Genomic DNA, 16,996 nt, shown 5'->3' on the forward strand with positions numbered 1-16,996 from the left:
TTCTCAGGAGTATCACTTGCTCTTGCTGTCGTAAAGCAATTGTAGTAACTGAGCTCTTGTGGTAAGGGAGTGCCCTGGGTAAACCGTACTTGTGGTAAACAACTGTTTTACTAAATGTTGTAAAACAGCTATAGTAACGGGCGCGTATGGACTATGAAAACAGAGTTCCCTTCTGTCCATCCCTTCTTCCAGTAAATGATGTAGCGAAAACAACTACAGTAACTGAGCTCTTCTGGACATAATGATTGACGAATGGCTCGGGATCTCAACCTTTTTGAGGTCCCATTGTTTTCAACTTCGTTAGAGGCCCATCTTAGGTATAGGGGCAAACAGCCCCAAAGGATGGGGCTGTTTGCCTGGATGACTACTACAAAATGTTCGAGTTTGCCCTCTACGAATTCAACTTCTTGAGGCCCTTTTCAACCCAGTCAAGGTTCTCAAACCCTAATTAATCGAGTTGCAGCACTTTGAAGGATCACTTGCTGACGAGATCTTCAACCTGTGGAGGTCTTTTCCAATCAGTCGAAGTCTAGACAACTTGAGACCTTTTCAGCCAAATTAAGCTCTCATCGACTCTCGAACTCGAACCCTCATCACTCGAGTTGTAGAGCTTTGAAAGATCACTTGCTGACGATGTATTTTCGAATCAGTCAAGGTCTTAACAACTTGAGGCCTTTTCAGCCAAATTGAGCTTCGTTGCTGTCGAGGTCTTTAGCAACTTGGTTGAGGCCTTTTCAGCCAAATTGAGCTTTCATCGAACCCCCATCAATCGAGTTGTAGAGCTTTGAAGGATCCGTTGCTGGTGATGGAATCTCGTTTCCTGAGGATCTTGTATTGCCCGTAGTATCCGTCATTGATCCTCCAACTCTCGAACATTTTGTAGTAATCTTCCAGAGCCTCCATTTTCTCCTTCGCTTGCACTGGAAAGGAGAACAAAGGGACAAATATGAGTTTTCATAGCGAAAGCTTAACTCCATACACAAAAAGCCCACTCTGAGGCTTAGATATAGGGGCCACTGCCCTGATGGCTTAAGCTTATACAAATCTTTCTTTTCGAAAACCTTTCCAGCGTCCCAAAGCACAACTTTTGATTCTGGTATAAATAGCTCATGCTTTAAGGGAATTTAGTTAAAAATTAGATCATGTATTCATAGGCCTGGTTTTTTACAAGCTGGATTCCTGAAAGGGATGCCCTTGTATTGTTCAGGAGGTACAAAAATGAAATTTATTATGGTAGCTGAATCAACCACATGAGCTCTGGGTTTTTTCGGCTCCACTCAGGCTGGCTGAAGAGTAGCCTGTCGCCGAATGGAGGGTAAATCCCCCATTATATAAGCCTTCTATTATACAGTGACGTTAAACCAGTATAAAACAATATAGCACTGTCTGACTGAGAACTTACGGGCAAGTTCCTCTCGGGTGTAAGGTGCATCCCCTTTCATGTCTTTGGGGAAAATCTCCCTGGGCATCACCTTGTAGAAATCATCCATCTTGGAATGGAACTTCACCTGAGGAACCGAATCGGCCCCATCCAGGCTGGTTGAAGACTAGCTTGTCACCGAATCGAGGGGAAACCCCGTCACTATAAACCTTTTATTATACAGTGACATTACCTAAACTCCAATCAAACAACGTATCATGAAGTCTGACTAAAACCTTAGTTATACAGTGATGTTAAAAACCTATTAAACAATATACCACTGTCTGACTGAGAACTTACGGGCAAGTTCCTCTCGGGTGTAAGGTGCATCCCCTTTCATGTCTTTGGGGAAAATCTCCCTGGGCATCACCTTGTAGAAATCATCCATCTTGGAATGGAACTTCACCTGAGGAACCGAAAGAAATATAAAATGAACCAAAAGAAATATAAATGGTGTCAATAAATCTATTATTGGATTATTATTTGCCTCGGTGGTGTAGTACCTGCCTCGGTGGTGTAGTGGTCAAGGCGCTCGCCTGGTAAACAGGAGGGCGTGGGTTCAATCCCACTATTATTGGATTATTATTTCTCAAAAGACACCAACGGCCAGTCTGGTCAGCTTGGAGGGTAGCGCATCTGCCTTGAAAGAGCCAGGTCGTGATCGATTCCCGCCTGGGACAAACTTTATCCTGAACTGATAAGGTTCGTTCTCCAAATGACAACTACTGTACTGCTCTTCTGCCTCGAATATCTAGGGGTTCTCAGGAGAGTCACTCAATAATACGTTTGCTTAAAATCAGTATTTCTCTTATCCTGTCATCCTCTCTTGGATTTTAGGACGTTAAGACCTCCTCTGTTAAGGTGATTCCACATTGAACGAAATCTCTCATTGTCCAATGCATGAATTCCGCAAACTTTCACTATTCCAAGAACTATGTACAACCTGCTCTTACCTATTATTATTATTATTACACGATTGGATCAAACTTTATATACAGATGGTAACATAATGTATCTACATATAAATACAAAATAAAGTTTGATCAAGGGTGGGGTTAATGCCTATGGCATTCTCTACCACCCCACCTATGTTTATGTACCAAACCATTCTGACATAAGAAGAGTCCTATATTATGAGTCCTATAGTATTTATTGATGGTTGCTTAACGATTGATCCCTTTTGTGCCCCGTCCATTTTAGCTAAATCTCCTTTAGCTGTGAGCTATTCTTTGTTTAGGACTATTGCACTGTTGTGATACCGAAGGGTGTCAATTATTATTATTATTTATTTTTTTTATTTTTTATTTTTTATCAAATTTTGCCCCAAATCGGGAATTCTCGAGAAAGTTGTTTCATGGAGGTCTTTGGCCCTCGCGGCCTGTCAGAACCCGGCACTCCCGGCAGTAAGTTTTTTTTTTGCATAATTGTAACAACTTGTTAGGTACATGTAGAACTCTTTGTTCTCATGAATTCAATGTCAGAAGCAATTACAAACTTATTTAATTTCTTCACCATTGCATTTCTTGCATTAAACTTGACTTTTCTATCAATAGATACTTTATAAACATGCCTATTTACCTAAACAAGTAGGTATACACTGTGTATTGTATATGTATAGTATATACCGTATACAGGGTGTTCCCAATTTTTTGCTTTCCTTTTTGTTTCGGTATGATTAGTCTTCTATTTTTATGAAAGTCGGCACAAAATATTCAATTAATAAAAGATTTTTTTTTTGTGTCGACTGAGGAGAAAACACCTCAGGTGGATGACATTTTTTTCTAAATCATGTTTCCGATGGTTTTTTTTGTGTCGACTGAGGAGAAAACACCTCAGGTCCATGACATTTTTTTTCTAAATCGTGTTTCGGTCTTTCAATATATATGTATGACCATAATTACAACAAGAATAGAATGATTATTGCAAATTTTATGCAAACTCATGAAAACTCAATGCCCTACTGAATGAACTTTACTGAAGGTATACTCTTCACGACAAGTGCAACCAGTTTCATTAGATCGGCTTTCAATGTCACCTGCAATTATTCTCATGTCATTATGGAGCATATCCGTCCGTATTATACCGAGTAGTATTGTGAAATAATTTGATGTACCGAACTGTAACAACGGAGATCTTATCGTCCCTAAATCGAATAAAAGACAAGATAGAATGCCAGCCGTTATGAGAATGACCCTTATGTGTTTGGAATAAAGTTTGCCCCGGGCGGGAATCGAACTCGCGACACAGCGTTTTCCAATAACTTTCCAAAAGCACTTGTGGTTCAGTAAACTGTAAAACTCAAAGGCTTGATTGGCATACAAAATAAGCCCTGAGACCTTTAACCTTTAATAAATCTGAAGTTTCAACCTCGTGGATTCGTAGAAGCTTAATCCTTCCTTTAGGGCTGTTTGTCCCTACACCTAAGCCTCGGATTGCGCTATTTGTGTATGAAGTTTCAACCTCACTTTCAACCCATCCGTGGGACAAGCTCTGCTTATACGGATGGGTATACCATTTATATGAAAAATGTATGTTCTGAGTTTTTTGTCGATCAAATATAAATGGAAACTTATAAAAAAAACGAGCCTTCCTGGTTATCAGGAGGGTGCCTTGACTTCTAGTCCTTTCTGAAGGTAGGCTAAAGTATTCTTAAGTACAAATCAAGTATACTTTTCCTCTTGACCAACGACTAGACCACTCTGAAGGTACTTAGTTTGTACTTAGCTAAGTACAAATCAAACTATGATATTTTCCTATTGACCATGCACTTGCTCCACATAAACCTGCATTTCAATCATTGAGAGTAACATGACCCCACATAAACTTGCATTTCCATCATTGAATATGGTATGACCCCAAATGGAACAGTAAGCCTCCATAATAGCAAGTTCCTGTCGCCTGATAGAGCACTAAGTCTCCAACAGCTAGTTACCAAGTTCGCAGTCTTGTTTGCAATCACACAAAGGCTAACTGATATTAACACGTTCGGTGCTGAAGGTACCATTTGGTAACAGGAAAAAAAGAAATTCATACCTATAGAGTTGATTCTGCCTACCTCGGTAGGAAAGGCTGATTGATATTAACACATTCGGTGCTGGTGTTGCCATTTGATGACAGGAAAAAAGTTATATAGAATTGTCTGCCTGCGTGCCTTGGTTGGGCGTGGTGGTCAAGACGCTCACCTGGTAATTGGTAAAGGACTATGAGTTTGTGAGTAGGGCCATCCGATATTTTTAAGCCCACCCCATGTCTGCGACGACCTGGTTAGATCTTTTGTGACTTTCATGGACCTTTTCCGCTGTACCTGACAGGTCTACCTGATAGTGCTGCCCTAAAAGATCTTTAAACATTTGACGAAGGCTAGAGTTCTGCTAGGACTTTTTTCTTGGACTTCAATAGGTGTTGTATGTAATTATTATGGGAAATTAGGGCCGCTCGAACTCGAACCCGCGGTCTTTTGATTGCCACCTAACTTACCTCATCTACATTGCCTCCGTCCTTGACGTTGACTGTTTTGTGGTTGTCCAAATAGAATGGTAGGATGTCCATGCCGATCTGAAAATAGAAAATGAAATATTGTAGAAAAGGATGGATACATGCAGAATAGGACCACGACGATAAATCCCTATCTTTTTCCAGTTCCTACTCTACAGTTGTAACTGAAACGGCTGACTTCTTCCAATAAATAATCAGTTTTTAGCGCTAAAACACGTTTTGAAGTCTCTGGAGCCCAAATCTAAAGTTTCAGCCTTGGGTCCGTGTGTCTGTTTGTAAACACAATCCTCTACAACCTACAACTACCTGAAAATGGCTACTTGGTCTGTGGCGTATAATATTTCTAGTAGCACAGGCTGTCAAACTATTAGACTTGCGGGGCGGAGCATTACCCCGAAGAGACATTCCCCACAAAAAGTTAGACACAAGCTTATTCAAATAAAGCAAAAATTTATCAATCAATCAATATTTAATATCTCTAGAACGGTCTGATCTAGAAACTTCAAACATTGTGACGAACTTACGTGCGCGAAATGGAACAGGCGTCGCAGGATGGAGAAGTTGATCTTGGTCAGATGGCCAAAGCCGACCTTCTCCGAATCGACGCAGATAATGTAGCCCGGACAGCTTCCATATTCACCGTCAATAGCTTCGGCCATCATCGTGAACACCTAAAAGAAGACATAGTTTATTTAAAGTTTAAGTTTTACCAAGTGTAATTTTGGTCTTATTATAAAAGAAGACATATCTAGCCTGGCTGGGGGACATTAAACAGGGAGCTGTAGACCAGCTTAGTCTGGCTGGGGGACTTTGAACAGCGAGTAGACCAGCCTGAATTTCCCCTGCTAAAGAAATAGCAAAGGTTGAGTGCGATGAGCATCCTTTCGTGACATTTTTAGCCAAAACCAAATAGCCCAAAGCAATCACCCTAATTAGGACTGATTGAGAGGCCCACCCCGTTTGTACAGAGAAAAAGGCGAAGAAAAAGAAGAGAAAAATATAATATTATTATTACCTTCATGGTTTCGTCCAGATTGTAGAGGGAAGAGTCGCTGTTGTGCAGACCAGCGTAGATGATCCGGTAACCGTCCTTGGTGTGCTCGGGGATCATGAACATGTTCCTGGAACGAAGAGAGACAGGTTGGGTTAAAAGAGTTCCTGGAAGAAAGAGAGACAGTTCGGGTATTGTCTTCAGAAAAAGGAGGCACATGTTGGGTTAACTCTTTTCACCAAGCAACTAGATTGTAGAGGGAAGAGTCGCTGTTGTGCAGACCAGCGTAGATGATCCGGTAACCGTCCTTGGTGTGCTCGGGAATCATGAACATGTTCCTGGAACGAAGAGAGACAGGTTGGGTTAAAATCTTTAGAAGAAATGGAGACAGTTTGGGTTAAAGTCTTCAGAAGAGTTCCTGGAAGAAAGAGAGACAGTTCGGGTATTGTCTTCAGAAAAAGGAGGCACATGTTGGGTTAACTCTTTTCACCAAGCAACAAAGGTGCAGTTTTGGACTACGTAATGTCCGTCATATACTTATGACTAACCTGGCATTTTGAGCTAACACTTTAAGTGCCGATGTTAAAAAGGTGTAGTTTCAGACTAAACATATGGCTGACTTTGCAATGAAGGTGTTAAAGTCTAATCAAGAACTTTCGACCTGTTGACAGCCTAGAGCCTAGCCTTCCATTCTTATAGACAATCTATAGCCTTCTTGTTGATGCACTTCAACTAGGTAAAGGAAAAAAAGAAGCAAAATTTAACCTTCCGTTCTTGTAGATGCACTTGTGTCCCATCCTTGACCTATTTCCTCCCTATCATAGCCTTTGAAAGGCCAGATGTCCGTCATATACTTATGACTAACCTGGCATTTTTTTTTTTTTTTAATTACACCATCTACACCCTCGTTCTAATAAGTTAGATCGGGGCAGTTACTGATGGGTGGGTGTGTGTATACACACATATCGTTATGTCCGTCATAGAACCGTGAACATTCGTGGCGATTTCATTGAGTCATCCCATAATTTTCCCATTGAACTTGGGGAGCTTTGAAAGTTCCCTTGGGTTGTTAAAAAGGTGTAGTTTCAGACTAAATATATGGCTGACTTTGCAATGAAGGTGTTAAAGTCTTCAGCAGAACTGGGCCCACCTCCGTGTTATAAATACGTCTGGGTGCTCCTTCAAAAGACGTATGGTTTAATAATAATACACATTGATTAATTTCATGACTTGACTTGGACTGGAACCACCAACCTCCAGATCCGAAGTCCACCGTGCTACTACAGTACTACACCATTGAGACTAGTGGAATAGAATAGAATATACCTTGTTCATCCTGCTGGGATAGAACTGAAAAGTCCCTTTAACCAACGTCTTATATAGTTTGACATATTATGGGGAGTACATTTTACAATTAGGTAAATTAAACACCCTGATTAAATTGAAAAAATAAATAAATAAATAAAATAAAAAATATTAATAATAATAATAAAAAAAAAATACTACACTGCATTCTGCACTGTGTAACAAAAGTGAGCAAGATTTAACCACCCTCGGTATGAAATTTTATATGTCACGGTCATAAAGCACATAGTGGATGTATGTAGTGGATATAGTGTATATGTAGTGGATATAGTGTATATGTAGTGGATAGAGTCTAGTGGCTGAGTTGAACTTGGAGTGTAGCTAGTGGAACGTGAGATCATATGTAGAATACTAAATCATGTACCTATGTAGGTACTACCTACTAAATCATGTACATGTTATCATAACTACCTATGTTATCATTGTTATCTGTGTAGCAATGCAGCTACCTACCGTTTTTTTTATTATTCTTTTTTTTTTGTCTGAATCCATCAAATCCTGAATCATTTAACAGAAAAGATGAAGTTTGATAAAGGTGACCTTGTTTAGACTGTTGGGGTAAAGGGACTTTTTAGTCTCATTTTAGCAGGATAAACTAGGTATATTTTTATTCTACTAGTCGTAACTTGTGTGGCGGACAAAGCTCTGTCAGTCGGTCTGAACATGACTGGCCTTAAAGTTTTTTATTATTATTATTAATTTTTATTCTTTTCACTATTTTCAGTGGACTACTAGTCTACTACTCAGTGAGTCAAATCCTAAAACATGTAACTCACTCTTCAACTCCCTATACCCATACCCATAGGGAGTTAGGATCTAACTCATTGACTGAGTAGTTCACCGAAAAGAGTAGTTCTTTTGTATAACTCACTCGGTCTTTACACATCTCTAAATTAAACCCTACAAAAACAAAATTGAGCAAGATTTAACCACCCTCGGTATGAAATTTTATATGTCACGGTCATAAAGCACACAGTGGATGTATGTAGTGGATAGTGTATAATTGTATAATGTAGTGGATAGAGTCTTGTGGCTGAGTTGAACTTGGAGTGTACTTGGTGGAACGTGAGATCATATGTAGAATGCTAAATCATGTACCTATGTAGGTACTACCTACTAAATCATGTATATGTTATCATAACTGCCTATGTTATCATTGTTATCTGTGTAGCAATGTAGCTACCGTTTTTTTTTATAATATTATTATTATTATTTTTGTCTGAATCCAATGAATCCATCGAATCCTGAATCATTTGACAGAAAAGATGAAGTGTTGTGAACTTATTTGATAAAGGTGACCTTGTTTAGACTGTTGGGGTAAAGGGACTTTTTAGTCTCATTTTAGCAGGATAAACTAGGTATATTCTATTCTACCTTCCAAGCTAACTTAGGCTGGCTGGGATCTTCATTTGTAAACCAGGAAACTTCAAAAGAACTAGCATTTACAATTCACATATTGAACTTTCGACTTTCGACCTGTTGACAGCCTAGAGCCTAGCCTTCCATTCTTATAGACAATCTATAGCCTTCTTGTTGATGCACTTCAACTAGGTAAAGGAAAAAAAGAAGCAAAATTTAACCTTCCGTTCTTGTAGATGCACTTGTGTCCCATCCTTGACCTATTTCCTCCCTATCATAGCCTTTGAAAGGCCAGCGTTATGTCCCTATTCTACCTTCCAAGCTAACTTAGGCTGGCTAGGATCTTCATTTCTAAACCAGGAAACTTCAAAAGAATTAGCATTTACAATTCACATATTGATAATCAAGAACTTTCGACCTGTTGACAGCCTAGAGCCTAGCCTTCCATTCTTATAGACAATCCATATTCTATAGCCTTGTTGATGCATTTTAATCAAAGGAAAAAATTAAAGTCTATAAAAATCTAGCCTTCCATTCTCGTAGATGTACTTGTCCCATCTTTGACCTATTTCCTCCCTATCATAGCCTTTGAAAGGCCAGTGTTATGTCTGTCATAGAACCGTGAACATTCGTGGCGATTTCATTGAGTCATCCCATAATTTTCCCATTGAACTTGGGGAGCTTTGAAAGTTCCCTTGTGTTAAAGTCTTCAGCAGAACTGGGCCCACCTCCTTGTTATAAATACGTATGGGTGCTCCTTCAAAAGACGTATGGTTTAATATTAATACACATTGATAAATTTCATGACTTGACTTGGACTGGAACCACCAACCTCCAGATCCGAAGTCCACCGTGCTACTACAGTACTACATTATTGAGACTGGTGGAATAGAATAGAATATACCTTGTTTATCCCGCTGGGATAGGACTGAAAAGTCCCTTTAACCAAGGTCTTATATATTTTGACATATCATGGGGAGTACGTTTTACATTTTTTATGGTAAATTAAACACCCTGATTAAATTAAAAAAATACTACACTGCATTCTGCAATATGTTGCCAAAACCAAAAATAATGACAATAACAAATAACATGATATATTTGAGGAACGTACTACAAACTTGTCGTGTCATTGGCAATGTCATGTAAGTTCCCTTGAAATTCCCTACATCCCATATTACTTTCTATTTTCCTTGGATAATCCCATTAAACTTGTTTTTTTTTATCTTTTTTTTTTCATCTTTTTTTTTTTGAACCTTTACAATTTCATTCAGAGTGGATTTATGAACACCATGAGTGAACCTTGTTGATATGTATACTCATTTACTCATAGTCAAGTGTGAACTTATTTGATAAAGGTGATGGTTAAACAATAGTTTATCAATCACGGTGAAATTTCAATTTTATACATATTTACCAAGTAAAGTAGTATCATCACAGGCAATTACAAAGCAGAAGTCTTATGAGTGAACCTTGTTGATATGTTTACTCATAGTCATAGTCAAGTGTGAACTTATTTGATAAAGGCGATAGTTAAACAATAGTTTATCAAATGCAGTTCTTATCAATTTGGGTCCTTTTTTTGCTAAAAATGCACGAGGTGCAGTTTATTATTATTATTTTCTTCATTATTATTATTTTTATTCTATTACTTTCGTCATAGAACGAACGAAGTGTTCTTAGTTTTAACTTGACCATTTTTCCTTTAGTCCGTATGTCTGTTCGCTGCTGCGAATTTTTCCTTTAGCTTGTACCTTTGTCTGTTCTGCAATAACTCGTTCACTTTTTAGATCGAATCAAGTCATGAGCTCTGATTTATCTATTTTCTCACTAACGACTCATTTCATGTCCATATTTGCAATTTTTGCATAATTATAACAACTTGTTACATGTAAGAACTCTTTGTTCTCATGAATTCAATGTCAGAAGCAATTACAAACTTATTTTTAATTTCTTCACCATTGCATTTCTTGCATTTAACTTGACTTTTCTATCAATAGATACTTTATAAACATGCCTATTTACCTAAACAAGTAGGTATACACCGTGTATAGTATATACCGTATACAGGGTGTTCCCAATTTTTTGCTTTTCTTTTTGTTTCGGTATGATTAGTCTCCTATTTTTATGAAATTCGGCACAAAATATTCAATTAATAAAAGATTTTTTTTTGTGTCGACTGAGGAGAAAACACCTCAGGTCCATGACATTTTTTTTCTAAATCGTGTTTCCGATGGTCTTTCAATATTTATGACCATAATTACAACAAGAATAGAATGATTAGTGCAAATTTTATGCAAACTCATGAAAACTCAATGTCCTACTGAATGAACTTTACTGAAGGTATACTCTTCACGACAAGTGCAACCAGTTTCATTAGATCTACTTTCAATGTCACCTGCAATTATTCTCATGTCATTATGGAGCATATCCGTCTGTATTATACCGAGTAGTATTGTGAAATAACTTTGATATAGGGAACTGTAACAACAGAGATCTTATCGTCCCTAAATCGAATAAAAGACAGGATAGAATGCCAGCCGTTATGAGAACGACCCTTATGTGTTTGGAATAAAGTTTGCCCCGGGCGGGAATTATTTACTTGTTATTGTCAAATAAAGAAAATAAAACATTAAACATTACCCCAGCAGTAAGGCTACTACTCGACTACTAATATTGTCGAATTCTCAAACAATTTCGAGGATGAAATTCCATACCTCGGCTTACACCAGTAGCTGTACTTTTTGGGCTACGAGTATTATGTGAACCTCGCCCCTAGTACATAATTGCCCAATTCTTGAAGTTTTCCATATCCACTTAATTCACTCATTGAGTCCATTGGGAAACGATCTATATTATTATCTGTGGCTGAACACCTGGGCCTACCAGTAACAGATGGGGATGGAAGAACCTGATGGGACTTTGGCTACTACAACAACAACATTAGAGACTATCTGAACTATCTCCATTTTGAAATAGAGACAGCTCTTCTAATACTTCTTCTAACGAAATCTCTAGCGTTTTCCAATAACTTTCCAAAAGCACTTGTGGTTCAGTAAACTGTAAAACTCAAAGGCTTGATTGGCATACAAAATAAGCCCTGAGACTTTTAACCTTTAATAAATCTGAAGTTTCAACCTCGTAGATTCGTAAAAGCTTAACCCATCCGTCAGGGTTGTTTGTCCCTACTCCTAAGCCTCAGATTGGGCTTTTTACTTTCCTTATCCTATAGGAAGGAAAGTAATGTAATCGGGTCAAATTTTCGGGATTCATGTTCGTATCTGTGAATTCTGTGACCTTCACTTTCAAAATCATACAAGCGATTTCCTCGGCCATGTTTTCTGCTACTATCTCATCTAGTCTGTGCTTATTCTATTCTATGTGTATATTATGCTCATTGTAGGTTTGCATAATAACATGATTCTAGTTTTACTGAAAAATATGTTCACTAAGCTCATGAATCACATGATTTTTCTCTTGTTGTAGTTTGCATTGTTTTTGATGACATGATTTGTGTTATTATTGTTATTGGTGTTGTTGTTTTTGTTGTAGGTATCTAACGAAATCTCTCATTGTTCAATGCATGAATTCCGCAAACTTTCACCACTCCAAGAACTATGTACAACCTGCTCTTACCTATGTTTATGTACCAAACCATTCTGACATAAGAAGAGTCCTATATTATGAGTCCTATAGTATTTATTGATGGTTGCTTAACGATTGATCCCTTATGTGCCCCGTCCATTTTAGCTAAATCTCCTTTAGGTGTGAGCTATTCTTTGTTTAGGACTATTGCACTCTTGTGATACCTAAGGGTGTCAATTTTTATTATTATTATTTATTTTTTTATCGAATTTTGCTCAAAATCGGGAATTCTCGAGAAAGTTGTTTCATGGAGGTCATGAAGTTTCAACCTCACTTTGAACCCGAGCCTTCCGGGTTATCAGGAGGGTGCCTTGACTTCTACTCCTCTCTGAAGGTAGGCTAAAGTATTCTTCTTAAGTACAAATCAAAGTATACTTTTCCTCTTGACCAACGACTAGACCACTCTGAAGGTACTTAGTTTGTACTTAGCTAAGTACAATACAAATCAAAGTACATTTTTTCCTATTGACCATGCACTTGCTCCACATAAACCTGCGTTTCAATCATTGAGAGTAATATGACCCCACATAAACTTGCATTTCCATCATTGAATATGGTATGACCCCAAAAGGTACAGTAAGCCTCCATAATAGCAAGTTCCTGTCGCCTAATAGAGCAATAAGTCTCCAATAGCGAGTTACCAAGTTCACAGTCTTGTTTGCAATCACACAAAAGCTAACTGATATTAACACGTTCGGTGCTGAAGCTACATAGTTGCCAAGTTCACAATCTTGTTTGCAATCACACAAAGGCTAACTGATATTAACACGTTCGGTGCTGAAGGTACCATTTGGTAACAGGAAAAAAAGAAATGCATACCTATAGAGTTGATTCTGCCTACCTCGGTGGGAAAGGCTGATTGATATTAACACATTCGGTGCTGGTGTTACCATTTGATGACAGGAAAAAATTTATATAGAATTGTTTGCCTGCGTGCCTTGGTTGGGCGTGGTGGTCAAGACGCTCACCTGGTAATTGGTAAAGGGTGTCTACTCGTACATGGTAAATGTGTGTTAAATCCCGGCAGTCGTGTCTACAATTTGATTGGTTGATTTCAAAAAAATCAGCCAATCAGATTGCTTTACTCCGAGAGTTAAACCTAAACGAAGTTTAAACCCACATTGTGGCCCCGGACATTAGTGCTTTATTTTAGACTGTATTCAGAAGTCCCATTACGATAGCAGTTTAATAGAGCACATCATTGATGGAAGTTGGTTATATGGTTATGTATGAACTATGAAGAAATAAATAATTAAAAACTGGATTTCGTGTTGCCAATTTCAGTGTTATATTTTTTGGCAACATAATCGAAAAAAGTCTTCAATGAATAACCAAAAAATCTGGTGTGAACATCACACGACTTTCCTTATCCTTTTGAATGGTGCTTATTTGGGTGTTCTGCTGTAACATTTACAATATATCTAACCGTTTAGTCGATATAGCTGAAAACCGCCAAAAAGCGGTCGAAACCCGCCAAAAAGCGGTCAAAATACCGCCACCGACAGACACCTATTTTAACCAAAGTTTTATGTTGCATCCTTGTCACATTTTGTGAACTACATACCAAATTTCAAGTCTTTAGCTTATACCGTTCCCGAGATATTGTTAAATTACACCGAAAACCGCCAAAAAGCAGTTAAAATAGGTGCTGCGGTTGGCGGTATTTTGACCGTTTTTTGGTGGTTTTCAGCTATATCGACTAAACGGTTAGAGATATTATATTGTAAATGTTACAACAGAACACCCAAATAAGCACCATTCAATAGGATAAGGAAAGTCGTGTGATGTTCACACCAGATATTTGTGTTTGAAGTTTTAACCTCACTTTGAACCCGAGCCTTCCTGGTTATCAAGAGGGTGCCTTGACTTCTAGTCTACTCTGAAGGTATTAGGCTAAGGCCAGCCCCTCACTATCAGGTAGACCTGACGACAGGTACACCTGATCAGGTCTACCTGATAGAGTGTGAGCTCATCAGGTATCAGGTATGTATAGCTGATCACGTGTACCTGTTGGGTCTACCTGATAGGGGGTAGCTAGCCTAAGTACAAATGATTTTTTACTTTTTTTTTTTTCCTATTGACCATGCACTTGATCCACATAAACTTGCATTTCAATCATTGAGAGTAATATGACCCCAAATGGAACAGTAAGCCTCCATAACAAGTTCCTGAAGCCTAATAGCGCAGTAAGTCTCCAACAGCTACTTAGCTAGTTACCAAGTTCACAATCTTGTTTGCAATCACACAAAGGCTAACTGATATTAACACGTTCGGTGCTGAAGGTACCATTTGATAACAGGAAAAAAAAGAAATTCATACCTATAGAGTTGATTCTGCCTACCTCGGTGGGAAAGGCTGATTGATATTAACACATTCGGTGCTGGTGTTACCATTTGATGACATGTTCACCAAGCTCATGAATCACATGATTTTATTTCTCTTGTTGTAGTTTGCATTGTTTTTGATGACATGATTTGTGTTATTATTGTTATTGGTGTTGTTGTTTTTGTTGTAGGTAGTTATTATTGTTATTGTGCTTCTTGTGTTGTTTTTGATAATTTGCCTGTTATTATTATTGTTGTTTATGATGTAACGTCTTAATATGTTCACCAAGCTCATGAATCACATGATTTTTCTCTTGTTGTAGTTTGCATTGTTTTTGAAGACATGATTTGTGTTATTATTGTTATTGGTGTTGTTGTTTTTGTTATAGGTAGTTATTATTGTTATTGTGCTTCTTGTGTTGTTTTTGATAATTTGCCTGTTATTATTATTGTTGTTTATGATGTAACGGCTTAACTCTAGTCAATTATTGAAAATGAGGAAAAAGAAATCTCTATTTTATCAGCTGTCATGAGTCATGAGGGTGATGGTCTAATGGGCTCGTCTTGAACCGCACTCGCCCATTTGTCTGTTAATTTGATTTGTCTTCCAACTTCATTATTTGTCTTGTCTAAGATTAGATTGTTTGTCTGTTTTCTATTCTATTATGGGACTGGTTGCTCCTCTCCCGAGAGAGTATGCAATTAACACTGCGACCTCTGTAGATCTATTGTGACCAGCTGCTATCCCCGGGGCCTTGATGGAACCTAGAAGTACCCTCACTGGTATATTTCACCCTCCTCAGTTTCTCTGAAATTCACCTGCAGCACCTCCCAGGGCCCCCGAATCGTAGGGGTCTGAGGGATATTCAGGTACATAATTATGTCGTTGTACCCTACTTCCTGAGACGGACTTGACCGTAGTCCCATTCAGGTACCCTCAAGAGCCACTGTTACTGTCTGTGGCTTGACAGGGCTGGTTTGGTCTCAGTTTTACGTCCTCCAGCGAGACGAAAAAAAAGTGAGTAGACAAATAGGTACATATGTTTAAGTGAGTAGACAAATAGGTATGTTTTCATTCAAACTACTCGTATGTTAACTGTGAATAATTTGCATTGTGCTTTGGGTTTTTTCTCATGGGACCTGCTATTGCTAGGTTATAAATTTAGGCAATTAGATGATGATCATAGATTGGCATGATGAGTCGTAAACCATTATTGGTTGCCTGTTGCGTGGATATGTTTGTCATAATCATAAAGCAACAAACATAATTAACGAAATTCCATGTGGCCCTTAAATTCCTTATCAGGCTCAAACTTACCATATTTTGGTGCTCTTGTTTGCGAATCCATGTGGCCCTTAAATTTCCTATCAGGGTTGAACTTTCCGTATTTTGGTGTTTTCGTTTGCCAATCCATATGGCCCTTAAATTTCCTTCTAGAGTCAAACTTACCATATTTTGGTGCCCTTGTTTGCCAATCCATATTGCCCTTAAATTCCCTGTCAGAGTCGAACTTACCGTATTTTTATCAAGAGAGTATGGTGGACGGGCTTTGTTCTAGGATAGAACGATAATGGTTATGTACGATCTAGTTAAAATCTGTATATAATTGGACATGTGTTGCAAATGAGTTATCACTTATTACCATGTGTTGCAAATTAGTTATTGCCAGCTGCAGGAGTAGCCGCGCCCCAGATCGGTAGAAAATGCCTACCATTTATATGTGTAATTAGTAATTACAATAATTATGTAAATGGTAAACACGAGAGAAAGGGCAGAATAGATCAGTTGCGCTTACTTGGGTGGTGTTTCAAAGTCATAGAGCAGGAAAAATGAGGACCAACGGAATTTTCCTTTTTCTTGAATTCGCTTGGTTAGTTCAGATCGATAATGTTTGACGGAAGTTAGAAACAAGGAAAGTGGGAATATAAAGGGCAATCAAAGGTATATCAAGAGAGTATGGTGGACGGGCTTTGTTCTAGGATAGAACGATAATGGTTATGTACGATTTAGTTAAAATCTATATATAAATGGACATGTGTTTCAAATGAGTTATCACTTATTACCATGTGTTGCAAATGAGTTATTGCCAGCTGCAGGAGTAGCCGCGCCCCAGATCGGTAGAAAATGCCTACCATTATATGTGTAATTAGTAATTACAATAATTATGTAAATGGTAAACACGAGAGAAAGGGCAGAATTATGCTATTCCTAAGACACTCGTGACAGGGATCTGTAGGAGTCGGTTGGCTTGGAACACATCACATGCCTTCAGACATACCTACTCCGTTTGTTAAGGGTCTAAGTTTACCTTGCCCTTGGGATCAATTCAATTTGAAGAAACCATTTACTGATGAAAATTTGTAATGAAGGAGCGAGCTTCTAACTCAACCACAGAA

At 38.3% G+C, this 16,996-nt stretch overlaps 1 protein-coding gene across 1 annotated transcript; it reads right to left on the reverse strand.

Moving 5' to 3' along the window:
- Positions 1-765: 765 nt before the first annotated feature.
- Positions 766-6,703, reverse strand: LOC113471444. The gene is made up of 8 exons (XM_026830589.1): positions 6,672-6,703; positions 6,146-6,244; positions 5,931-6,036; positions 5,440-5,586; positions 4,898-4,975; positions 1,710-1,826; positions 1,403-1,508; positions 766-920 (listed from the first exon to the last, which is right to left on the reverse strand). Exons 1-8 carry the CDS (start codon positions 6,701-6,703, stop codon positions 766-768), a joined length of 840 nt encoding a protein of 279 aa, XP_026686390.1.
- Between the last annotated feature and the right edge of the window lie 10,293 nt (positions 6,704-16,996).

Source organism: Diaphorina citri, unplaced genomic scaffold (assembly GCF_000475195.1).
Source record: "Diaphorina citri unplaced genomic scaffold, Diaci psyllid genome assembly version 1.1 scaffold2437, whole genome shotgun sequence".
Taxonomy (NCBI): Eukaryota; Metazoa; Arthropoda; class Insecta; order Hemiptera; family Psyllidae; genus Diaphorina; species Diaphorina citri.

Coding starts and splice junctions, on each gene's coding strand:
- LOC113471444 (XM_026830589.1), bottom strand. CDS start 6,703: ATGGGACACAAGTGCATCTACAAGAACGGAAG. Junction 5,587..5,930: donor ATCTGGACGAAACCATGAAG/GTAATAATAATA, acceptor GTCTTCTTTTAG/GTGTTCACGATGATGGCCGA. Junction 1,509..1,709: donor AACTTGCCCGTAAGTTCTCA/GTCAGACAGTGG, acceptor TCGGTTCCTCAG/GTGAAGTTCCATTCCAAGAT.